We start from the raw sequence: 13,257 nt of genomic DNA, 5'->3' as shown, positions 1-13,257 counted from the left end.
TTTAAACCCTGCCAACTCTGCTTCTAGATACAACTTAATATCGAAGTTTCTTGTAGAACAATGGGATTTGAGAGCAGGTGATTGGACGCTGAAATGAGTTTTACGGAGAGCTTCTAATCTGTTGAAGTTTGCAGTTTTAAAAACTTCTCGCACTAGGCCAGCAACTGTCAACATAAAAATGCAAACTATTCGAAAGTTGCTGGGATGGGCAGACTCAAGGACTTATTCAGGCTTTGACGCTATTCTAATAGGAATTTCATTGAGATCACGGTCGTGAAAACGGCTTTTTCACAGGCTACTTTAAACTCAAATATGTTCATACCGACTAAATTCCAAGAAACGAAGGTCTAGAAGATATTAAACTAGTTAACACGCACTTTAGATTTAGTAGCAAAGAAATCGTAATATGAAGTGAAACAACATTTGAAATGAACACCACTTTCTAGCTGTATCCCAATCTCAAGAACTATCAATAATTTCCTCTGTAAATCAAGCGCACTTAACCTAGACATTACCTCGCTTGAAACGGAAATGAAACCATTGACGAGAATGTGGACATTACATCATTGTTGTACCAGGTGCACTTTAGAGTAACACTTGATACGGGGCCAGATCACATGACAAATACACATCAGAACACATGATCAGGTAGGTTTATTATAGAGACTACAGATCACCCCTGCTAATCCTACTCCTGCAGTCTTCAGAAGTCTGTCCCCCCACAAATAGGTAGACAGAGGGTCCCCGGGGTCGGGTTACTGGGGGAGCCAGGGGGACTGGGCCCCGGGTCTGATGTCCTCATATCAGTACTGATAGCGCATGTGTTGAGTTAAAACAGTGGGCTCTTACTGGAGAAGAGAACGAGGATTAGGGTACTAACAATATGTAGGGTTATCTTCTCTTGTATATTATTAGTAGATTAGTATGTGGGTATAAATAATAATAACAATATTCCGAACTATTAGGGTGGCTAATTATTGAAGACTTGAGGAACCGGAAGACAAAGACAGGTGTGGGGAGTTACAGTACAGTTGAGGGTCTGATCTGTTGAAGTTTGGTGATAAAACCGGTGAGGTGGTCACAAGATGCTAGAATTTCAGGTTATTCTAGATCCCTCTGATCAAAGGAAAATCGGTACACTTGTGATAATGAGATAGTATCCTGTATCACCGATACGTTGTCATACACGACACGTGCAGTAAATTTCCTCATCAGTATTAGAATTAGTGAAAATCAGGGAAAAGAACAAAAAAAGCCATTTAAGGTAAAGTTTCTATTTTAGTTTACTACTGTAAACAGAGGAAAGCGCTAAAAATGCACCCAAATGGGAATAAAAATGACAGCAGCTGTCGCAGCATACTCAAACGAAAGATTCAGTCAAATTCATAGGAAAAGTAAAAATTCTACGTCACTGACATGAGAGCGAATAACTTGTTATTCGATACCATGGACAAATATTTTCAACACGTTACTATTTATCGGAAAACTATCGTATTGTAGGAAGTACAAAACTTAGTGTCGAAAAGAATAGGGGATTACAAAGAAAAAATGCTTAATATCAGAAATATAATTTATTTAAGTTATGACGTAAATGCGAACGATCCCGAAGTATGAGAAATGTAATTTAAAGAATTGAATCCCACGATATTAATTATTTCACCATAGAAAACATGATATAATATAATAGTAAACAAATCTGAATCAAGTTGAGCAGGTCTGGGCAAGTGAATCTCACTCACCCCAGTCTTTTAGCCGACCGAAACAACAAAGGAAAGAGCGTGAGTCAGCGTACGTAAACAAAACATTATTAGATGATCTCATATTTCCTTTGGAATGTAAACATATTATCATGACCCGACTCGTGAGAAAATAGACACCAGTGTGTCAGATTTACAAGATATTTCCATTTTTGGAACGTAATTCTATCAAATTTACGTTTAAAGTGTTATCAACGTAACTTATTCTTGCCGAGCGCAGTCACTGAGCAGCTGTTTGTATTTCCTAACCACAATCAACCACAATCCGCCCATCACAGAAATTTGGAAATCTTGCTTATTGCTTGGTCATATTTGGAATTCGGTATTTGCATAATATATTTAAGTACCATTTTCGGGCTTTAGTATTGACGATATATTTTCAAGCATATGTTATTTTTTAGCTCAGTATTCATGATATTTTCTGGGATGACTAGTTCAAACACTGCTGAGTATAAGATTTATCTTAAAAGCGGTGTTATTAAATTTCAATTTATTATTATTATTGCTAAGTAAATAAATAATCTCCATACTCATGAGCAAATGTTAGTTAAATAACATACGTTTTCCACTGTAAATACTGATAATCCGTAGGGATGGTGGGTAAACCACGAACAGGTATTTTTAACATTTCCACCGTAAAGGGTAACGTACACGCATTCCTTTGGAAGGATGACCTTATGCATATTAAACTGTGCTCGAATTGCAAAAGATAATAAAATCAGGTTTTTAACAGCCTATCGCTGAAGTTATCAAAGTATGACCATTTTGAATAAATTTTATTAGGGGAAATGAGCGATTAATAATTTATCTAAAGAAAATTAGTCATTGAAAGTAATATTAGAATATCTGAGCACTAGAATATTCCAAGAAAAAAATACCGGAAACAGTTCCAAAACCAACACTAAAACCAACAAGTAACAACTCCTGTACGAGAAGAGACATCTCCCCCAGCACCGCGACATCAGCACACTGCGAGTCAGCTGATAATTAGCCTTCCTAATTACTAATCAGGAGGTTTAGTGTGCCTTATCAAGAAGGTGTGGTGAGGAGCTCCTCCACGAGGTGTGGTTCCTCGTTAGACAGTCAGGGTGCATTATAATTAGATACTGCTAGTAACACCGGTCACGGTCTAGTTTTACAGTGCAATTATTGTAAGATAGAGCTGCATACCAAAGTATTGATAACTGGGTTTAGCTATTATTACATTGGTTTTAGTAAGTTTACAGAACATACATATCTAGGGTTGTGATTGTAATGGAGGCTAGTTATATTATAGTAACTATAGTAGCTAACTAGTTAGTAGTTAATATATACTCCTCACTTTCAAATAGTAGATAGTATCTCATTATACTAGATACTATCTCACTATCTCCTCCTACGTGGGCTGGGGTTAGATATATCGGATATTAGACACCAAAGTCACTACACTCGGCCGGTAGTGACGTTAATTGCCAAGGGTGTTGTGTCAAGGTCACGACGGATTAACTGTAGTACTTTATCTTTACATGAAGAATAAAGTCCCTCTATCTTTACAGGAGTTATGTTTCTAACTGTCTAATACTTATTCAATACTCAAGAATGTTGATGACAGTGTCAGTCTTACTCAGGGTTTTAATGTATGGAATCGTGCAATGTCAGGTTTGACACTTTCATTGTTCACAATTAAGCAAATAATAAATTAAGAAACATGTCGCCAGCTAATAAAATCATTATAAAGTCTAATCAATGCCCGATAAATCACAGCTCAATAGAATTAACTCAGATTAATGAAGTTATATCACTTACTGTTTAAGCTTAATGAGGGCTGATATGTCTGTCTGTTTGCGGAGGGAAAGTGAGGAGGGTCTATCCTCTACACTACTGCCGGGGCTGTGTCTGTCTCTCCAAACACGGACTAAGGGTGCTGACTTCACACTCACTGTATCCCGGAGTGAGCTCAGCTCGGACTCAGACAGTTTAGTGTGTTGGGCACTACTGGGACTGGGGCTGTCCGAGTAGGAGGGCTCGGGGCTGGAACTGTCCATTGCAAACATGGTGTCATCTAGATCATGTCTTCGAGGTGGTGTTTTGGGGGGTTTATGGGAGGACTTGGCATGTTTGTCAGATGATGTGTGTTTTGCGGAGGAGCGTACTCGCACAGACCTCTCGCTGGATTTGTACCACCATGGCTGAGTTGGGGCACTGTGTGCTGCCTCAGTTTGCGAGCTTAAACCCGCCTCAACAGTTTTTTTGTTCAATTTATCAGTATTTTTGCGTGTCTGTCTGTTTGTCTGTCTGTCTGTCTGCCTACTAGTCGAAGGTCGGTCGGAGTCCTGAAGAAAAGAACGTGTAATTGTAAATATAAAACCGTTTTATTAATTAATTGCCTCGTCATAAATAATTACCTAGTCATCTTTGAAGCTCCAGTACGCTTGTTTTCAGAAGCGAGAGCAGAACAACCAAATTGAAACGGTGCAAATAGTTGATCAATTCTCCATGAAGTTTCCAGAAACAAAGGTCACCAGATGTCCCGAAATAGGGCCCACAAATGAACTAGGAGCAGCTAAGAATAGCAGTCAGTAAAATATACGATAGCTCAGAGCTCTCCACAAATACACTGCACAGCTAGCTGAGTTGTGGCGGAGACCTGTAAAACTAATTACTATGTTGCTATGGAGATATGGACTTGGAGAGGAATTCAGCAGCGTCGATATCCCTCAAATGGCTTTCTGTCCGCGACAACATATTATTTCCAGGATTGTCCCCGAGATCCCCTCGCTCAGGGTATAACTCCTCAGGCTTGTCCTGGATCTGGGAGAGTGTGGAGCAAGGCGGAGGATGTCAGTGCTGGTGACACATCAGTATATCCAGTCTAGCAGCTCCAGGTGCAGGCTGGAAGACTCAGTTTTACAACTTTTTATAGTGCTTTGAGGCGAGCTGTTTAACAGAACAAGTGACCTGGTTAAAAGTTCTTGTTAACAACTCTCTTAGTGCACCTAGACATCGACAGTGTGGAGCCGTTGGTAGTAATTCTACCGGCAACTTCGGTTTTAAACCCAACATTCCTCCCAAGATACTGTTTTACTGTCCTGTAAATTACACTGGTCCAACAAATTAGTTAGCCATAGAAATACAACACGGTAGAATGGACTAGATTTTCAAAATTAAGGTGGTTTTCAGGTCAAAAAGTTAGATATTATCCGGTTTTTTGATACGTCGTCTAACTCATTCTCTAGGAGGTACGTGGTGTAGTGACCACTGTCAAGATGACAAATTTTTAAGAACTCGAACATTCCTGAGTACTGTGTAAATCCACAAATCTCTCTGTGTCCTTGACACAGCATATTTTCGTACACAAACATGAGAGCTCTTTGAGCACATATATACGATGATATGCAATATTAATATTATACGTTAAAGCTTTAAGGTGGAGCGCTGATTATGACATTCCATTCTAATGGCTTGTACGCTATTGCATGCTGATGTGCCATCTTACAGCAGTGGTCACAGCCCTGTCAGGTGACATCAAGAACTGCTGAGGGAATTTAATTTCATCAGAGGTAGGATGATGTGGCTCTGAGCACGACTAAGAGAGAGAGAGATGGGGGATGTAGGGAGATGTTAGTTGGTATGTCAGTTATTCGCGGGTTGTATAGCACGTCTGGTATGTAAACTCCGCCCACTCGGAGGAATCCTTACACCACTGTACGCACTGGAAAACATGCGAGCTTGTAAGCCTGGTGGAACTCCTGTATTTGGTTAAAGTATGCACATTCTAGGTCTTACCGAGATGCTGTTTCGTCAGTCGAGGGCTTAGAACGATTATAAAGCTCATTGAAAGCCACTCTAGAGCAAGATAGTCGAACACACCCTACTGTGCTCTTAACCTAACCTAAATACTCGGGATTCCTTCCCGCAATCCTTACATGTCACTTGATAGGTATAATTGCAAGGCACTGGTCCTACTAGGGGCCGCACTGGACGACTTTGTGCACTGTCTGAACAGATTATACCGCAGGAAGACCAATCCCAAATTTCGTGCAAGGTTGGGATGAAAAATATAAATGCTAGTTCGTCAATAACGTTATTTCAACAGAAATCTTAATCTCTAAGTCATTACAGTGACAATCTCTTACCTTAAAAAAGAAGCTTCTTGAAGATTATTTCAACACATAAAACAGAAACACACACAAAAAGTAGACAATATATAGCGGCCAATGACTGTAGTACAAGTTATATTCTCTTTAAATATATCACACACAGTCTATACCACTCACTGTTTGATGTGTGCGTCTTTTGTGTGGGAACAGGTCATGTGGGGAGGCGATGTCGTTAGCTCACTTAATTGAAGTGTGTGTGTAACTGTGTAATGTACTGTGTGTGTAATGTACTGTGTGTGTAATGTACTGTGTGTGTAATGTACTGTGTGTGTGTAATGTACTGTGTGTGTAATGTACTGTGTGTGTAATGTACTGTGTGTGTAATGTACTGTGTGTGTAATGTACTGTGTGTGTAATGTACTGTGTGTGTAATGTACTGTGTGTGTAATGTACTGTGTGTGTAATGTACTGTGTGTGTAATGTACTGTGTGTGTGCAGTGTGTAATGTTCTGTGTGTGTAATGTTCTGTGTGTGTGTAATGTACTGTGTGTGTGCAGTGTGTAATGTTCTGTGTGTGTGTGTACTGTGTGTGTGTTTTAACAGTGCTGTAGTATCACAAGTTGGGAGTTTAAAGTGTAGGGAGTTTTAATTGTTATAATCACATGAAATCATTTTTAATTGCAGGTCATTCAGGACGGTATCTGAGAGTGGATATTATTATAATATAATGCACATCCATCACAGAGTATTATATATAATTGCGTTCAAAGCAGCTGTTATACGCTAGATGTACATGTAACACAGAAATTATAAAATTGTGCCTACACATTTGCTGTAAAGTTGTTGCGTCGGTGAGTCTGGCTCAGTACACTGAATACTAGGTTAGCGGCCACCATATGCTAGAGGAATACTCTCGGAATATGCCTATCTTCAAAAGATAAGTACTAACTTTAATTGGTATGTACTTGATTGTGTAATGTGCGGGCTGGTACTTGGAATTCTAAATATTTTATCTTGAACTTTGGCCCATGAAAGGAGCAAGAAAATCGGGGTCAAAGTCTTGTTATTCAGAATTTTATTACCGGAAAACAAGAAAATTCCGACTTTTAAGGTTTATCATCACCCGAGACTTGCTATCTACAAATACTTAATTTAGACTCGGAAATTATACTTTAATCAGCTAAATTATTGGGCAGAATGACATAATCTATAATTTCCGGTTCAATTTGTCGATAGAATGCCTGTCTGGCAATGAACTTGCTGTCATTTACAGCCCAGAAGGTATAAACACTCTGATTATTTGTTAATTGAAATTCTAGAGGTTACGTCAACATTCCCCCGATCAAATACATGCCCGTAGAAGGAGAAGAAGAGAGGAACAGAGAGAAACAGAGGAGGAGACACGCTTCAAATCGGACTGATCCGGACTGATTTGTTACAGTAACTAATCAAAATTACAAATACTTATTGCAAATACTTAACAATACTCGTCTTTAGCAGCTCATAGTTACTGTAACTGACAAAGCTCTTCTTTACATACTACATACTTACATACTACATACTGTTACATACTGTTACATACTACTCAGGTTATTCTGGCGAAGAGTCTGCGGAAAAGTGTTACATCCTGGACCATTAAACGTAGTGATTGTTACACACAGATGCTTGCACATTCTGTAATACGAGCATGTACGTGATGTATGTGATACATCACATTTAAGTGCTGAATACACTCCTCAGATCATATTATATACACTACTATACACAGTGCTATACATTACAATGTATAGTTAAGTATTAGGAAATGATCTAAGAATGACAAGTGGTTGTGCGGTTGTCATGTGGTGGTGTTAGAGTGTTATAGAATATTATTTTCTACAGTAATTCCAACTATTGGACAGAATGCCAAGATCCTCCGCTCCTGGAGGCGCCAACATCCATCACACCATTACTTCTCACCACATAAATAGCTCTACCCTCAATTGCAGTTCTCACTCGAAAAAAACGGCCCATTTCCCACCATAATCCAGGAATATAACAACTAGCTAAGTGACTCTCAACTCAACAAGTCTCAGGTGCTTTGTTTCTACAATTACCACACAATAAACTCCTTGTTTTAAGGAGCCCTTGTTTTAAGGAGCCCTTGTTAGAAGGTGTGGCTGTCTAGACCATCATGTCTGCTAGCTATCATCCGCTATATTATACAATAACGTAGTGTTGTTGACATGCCCAGGAGATGTAATTTGTGTATACACGATGTCGTGTCTTGAGAAGTAAAGATATGGAGCTGACCCCACCCTAATTGTACACAAAGGCACATGCTCTTCAGTGTATAATATCGGTTATATTGTGACGTATTTCTGGGTTGGTCAATAGATCCTGCACAGGTACACAATGCTAGCTGCAGAAAATCGGTCAGAATAAAGATCGCTTATTGGCTAGTTTGGGTCACGTGACGGGTAAACTGATCTCTGATTGGCTGGTTAGAGATCCTGCAGTAGCTGCTCAGTAGCGGAGGTTTACTGATACTCATCGTTTAGACAGCTGTTAGGTTACGAGGATGAGACAATCTAGCAAACCCCATACTAAAATAAAAGTCGGTAATCGAATTTACGTGAATCGAATATACGTAAAGCCTAGATTTGGTGACATACTCGATGAGATTTTGTTATACAATGCGGTGATCAAAATTGCAATAATTTAAAACTCGTGTAATACCAGCAAGCCATGAAAGCTTGTTTAACATTCATCAAATACCAATTTTCAGCAACCTTACAGCAAAAATGCTCACTGAGCTTCGTTGTCGTATTGTTATATCAGCATAGCTTACGATTATCATGCGGCCAATATAGCAGCTCAATACTTCAAACTACCATTATTTCTCGTTTAAAGTTCCACTCATTTCAAATGACAGCCGCAATGAAGCTTATATTGCATGGTAGTTACTCGGAATGATGTCTTGACCCCTACCTTGAAGTGAGCGTTGAAGCGTGATATCAAATATCATAAATCTCGACCCAAGCTCAAGTAATGATGTACCATGTACTGTACTGTGGCCTTAGAAACTGCAGCAAGCTAAATGCAATGTAGGGGCCAAAATAGAAGTCCCACCGCAATATTTGAGAACGCTTTCTGATCAAAGAAATATGAGATTAGGATGTTCTGATTGGTGTGTACACGGGACTGCTATTTTAACCCCTACGTTAGTGCTTTAATGAACTTTTCAGCGCTGCAACATGTCTAACAAGACTTACTGGAGTTGGCAAAGACCGTGACCGTGGTGGGAACGCAGATAGTATCTGTTCTCCACTGTCAATTCAGGATCCATAGCTACTTCGGGTGGAGGATTAGTACGCAAAAGTTCAAACTTATTGAAATGTGGGTAATTGAATATTTGTTGTATGATATTATGGTACTTTTGTATCTTTTATTATATTTTGATACTAAGATAATACTGTCCAAAGATACATATTTATTATTTATAGGTGAAAATGGACAGCTCACAAGATTTAATGTTGTGTGGTACTTTTTAAACTTTTTAAACCTTACATATTTTGTTGGCTCCTTTGCGTTTTTTAATAAAAAACTTAGTTGTTCTAGAGAACTTATTTGTACTACAGAAACATGCGTACTTGAAACTTTCAACTCGGCTTGTTCTTGTTACAAAGCAGCCTAGTACTCGAGTAACAGGAATGCTACACAGCAATGTTACATTCCGGTTGAATATTGTAACTACTCTGGCAGAATTCTTCAGAATCCTTCTGACGTTGCAGCTGGACTAAAACGAACAACTTCACCCGACTAAAGGTCCGCGACTTACCGGATAGTTCTAGAAAACGAAGTATGAATTAGTCCAGTCATATAACAGTAACTGTCGGGTTTCCACAATACTTTATAAGTTAATTTTAAAAATAATGTTACGTAACTCAAATTGAGATCCATACCTAAAAAGACTGCCAAAGCACTTGGCCAACTTGAGATTCTTTCTGTACACTCAGGGTGTGGACTTGAAAACACACAGCGACAAAACGAGACGACACGCAAAGTATATAAGTTCAAGAAATTCAATTCCAGGTCATTTGGACACGGGGTAATTACACTATAAAGGGAGCACATATTTTACGAGTCAGCTCGGGTTTCTTGGAAATGGAATGTAACTTTGAATCATATTTCTAGTTGCATATTTGAATCCTATTTCTCACATATTCCAATCATATTTTAATCTTGTTTGGATCTTACTTTCTATTTAAATCTTGATCAATAAAATTGATTTCAAAATCAAATTTCAAAGATGTTGGTATGTGTCTCATTAGATTGTTACTGTCTATCGCATTGTATTTATCAATGACGACATCATGGAATATATTTCAGGAATATATCATTTCCCGATAACAATTCTATGAATATTAGCGTAGTTATTGACAACAGTTACTGATAGGTAAAATTAAGAAAAGTGCGCAATATAACAAAATTAGTGCGATGAATTTATTAAAGTTTACAGTAGATATCAAAGTTATAAATATGTGAATGAGTAATCAAATTATATTGCTAGAAAGAAGTTTTGATAGCTGTAAAAACGAAGTACTTGACTCGTTAGGCAATTATTGACTCCATTGTTCAGGTGAGAGGTTGATTATTCGTTAATTTTGACTATTTAATTGATCATAATTTTGTAATTATCTCTAGCGTGCGAAGAGCAAAAGGTTTGTTGCAAATTGCAATCATTATCAATGGCAGAAAATTAAGGCAGTGTATCATCTTTTTTGTAACACCTCATCTTGGGAAGGCCACAAAAGACGAAGTAAGTCAAGGTGACAACAATGCTATCAAAACTTCATATCTAAAAGTTAGTATACACTAGGATTTAAATAAGGATACTTACGTTGTCCATTCTTGAGTAATCATTCCTTTCTATAAATTATTATGAGTTAATCGAGTGATAACAGAACAGAAGATAAAATATGTAGTAATAATATAGTAGTCATGAGAGATTGTTATGAAACCAAGGCTAATGAAAACAAACACAAATATTGCAAGAAAATAGAACTTCCACCAGAACAAATTTGAAAAATGTCCTTATTCTGATAATATAGTTGAGAACAAATTTATATTTAAAACCAAGCAATGGAATTATTTCCAAAGAAGCAACTGTTAGGAAAAATGGACTGTCATCGCTACTGAAGCCATCTGATTTATATTGGTGGTAAAGAAGGAGTTGGTGGTGGCAGCTTACATAACTTCAAGAAATAAAACAATTGATTGGTAGTACAAGGCCCCACCTTGTACTATCAGTCCCTCGGATAAGGTAAAGGCTCCATTGTGTCTGTGCAGTCCACTCAGCCAAATGATCGGGAAACTGTAATTGAGAGTTAAATGAGGAGCTATATAATATTCATGTAGATACAAGAAAGGCCTTGAGCAGAGGTCAATCTGCAGCTGCCTGGCACACACTTACCTAACTATCGCTGACCTTGCAAGATCCTTCGGCTTCCTGTAATTTGCTGACTACTTAGGAGTGTTGCTGTCAGAATGACTGATATAAAAGAAGTACAGGAAATTTTGTAAATCCCAAAATCCCAAAAGTATTCAATACCCGCCTAACATTTTCTCCCCCTTTGGAAAAAATGTCAAACATACCCAAGTCAGCCCATGTGTTGAAGAACAGTGAACACCTGTCTCCAGATATAGTACGTAAAACATTAGAAAAAACACTTTTCTAAATAATTATGTCCAATTTCATTCTTGACCCAAAAATAAAAAACAAGTCAGAAACATACCAAAAACCGTGTGGGTTCAATCTCTATTTGATCAACAAGACTTCTGACAAGGACTTAAGTACAGATTGATTTTACAGTTTTCACTTTTATTGGGAACGGTTGATGCTATTTAAACTGAGCAGATACAAAAATTATCACAAATATGTGTGTCTGGACGAATAAGGGAGTATGGGGTGACTATTATTAAGCATTGCTCAGGATATTGCCTTGAGATGAGGCGACCAGCTTTGCCTAACGTTTCCCTTCCAGAACCAGGCCAGTCAAGGTAGTGCCTTGAGCCATTTATTTATCAGTCTTCACCAGGGAGGGGGCCACACCATTGCTTGCAAACATAGGGCTTCAGCTTCGCAAAATGCACTAGTATTGAACATAGGTGAACTGTCAGTTTTGGTGTCAGTGCCTTACGAGCTCTTATTAAGGCTTTGTACCAAGGCCATATTGTGGCAGGTTCAATACAATAGATTAGGCTACACCTGACAGGAGGTATATTAAGCATGGGCATCAGCACTGTTGAGTGTTAGGGAGTTTTGATATGAAATTGACACACTAACTAAAAGATATGAGTGAACTATATCAACTGTCACAGAACGTCTAGATAAAGTAAAGTAAAGTGCATAGTTTCATATTATGCTTGCCCAGTTTAAAAGCAATCCTCAGAAAATCATTTCAAAAGAATAATTTGGGATTGAAGTTAATTGAAATAAGTTGATCTTGGGAATATCTTTATTGAGAAATGGGCTTTAGATAGAATAACTAGCATTCAAATCATGTCGATCCCTTGGCTGAGCTGAGGAGTGAGGACTTAATAAGGTTTTTCTTTTGTTGTATGATTGAGATTAACAATTGATCACGTTGTGCTACACAACCATAGCTGGCGCTAGTAAGTACTAATAGAAATAGCTAACTATCTGACAGTGCCAAGCCTGATCCAATAGTGCTGGAAGCTAAACGCATCATCAGACTATGTAACAGTGGAAGGTACATGGATGACCTAGCAGCTGAGCATGGTTTCAAGTACTTGCGTTGAAATTGAGGAAAAAGTCTTAAGCGAAAGATTAATCCGTTTATAAGATAGGGTCCGTGATAAATTTCTATTTTGCTACTATGAGAATTGAAGGAATTGAGGTGTAGTTAAGTGATATTGGCCTATGTTTATTCGACAACGAACATCTCTATATATTAAGATATTGTTGGAATATCATGCAAATAGTTTAAGTAATTTCTTTCTGAGCTGTTTAGATCACAGAAAAGCAGATTCGATATGGACTGTTTAAATTCGTATTTTGAAATAATTTGTTTCAGTGACCATTAAGAGCTGTGGCATTTGTTAACTGCATCGTTAACCTCCGTTTCGTTTTGAAACGTCAAGTGACTGATTAAGTCAAGTATTTTGTTCTATAACATTTTCACAGGGTATAAATTTGTAAGAGGAGTAAAAGTTTATGTATTTCTGCTGTTTACTGTTTATAAAATGCTCATTGTGGCCAGTTATTTGAAGATTTTCATTGTCAAATTAAAATTTAAATCGTAATCATGAACAATCAATCCTGTCATGATAGGATATATATTTGTTTAATAATTTAGCTTATTAATGGAGGTGTCTTTGAAGGAAAAACGTTGTAATCGAGGGTTTATTATATAGTA

General features: G+C 37.9%; 1 protein-coding gene across 8 annotated transcripts in view; it reads right to left on the bottom strand.

The window, feature by feature from the left end:
• The window catches only part of LOC134816597 (uncharacterized), a 38,554-nt gene extending 27,780 nt beyond the window's left edge, over positions 1–10,774 (bottom strand). For 2 of the 8 annotated variants that reach the window (XR_010160423.1, XM_063825523.1), the window contains exon 1: positions 10,719–10,774. Coding sequence is in view for 3 of the 8 variants with exons in the window: in XM_063825523.1 (XP_063681593.1) it covers positions 10,719–10,741 (23 nt within the window). In the remaining 5 variants the exon portion in view is untranslated. Of the gene's footprint in view, positions 1–4,141; positions 4,199–5,872; positions 5,992–9,090; positions 9,180–9,780; positions 9,886–10,718 lie in introns of those variants that run through there. The other 6 variants (XR_010160424.1, XM_063825524.1, XR_010160425.1 and 3 more) reach the window with 5 other exon arrangements.
• Between the last annotated feature and the right edge of the window lie 2,483 nt (positions 10,775–13,257).

This window comes from Bolinopsis microptera, chromosome 6 (assembly GCF_026151205.1).
Source record: "Bolinopsis microptera isolate Bmic1 chromosome 6, MBARI_Bmic_1.0, whole genome shotgun sequence".
NCBI lineage: Eukaryota > Metazoa > Ctenophora > Tentaculata > Lobata > Bolinopsidae > Bolinopsis > Bolinopsis microptera.
Note: the sequence above shows the minus strand (reverse complement) of the source record. Positions and strands in the feature narration are given on the sequence as shown.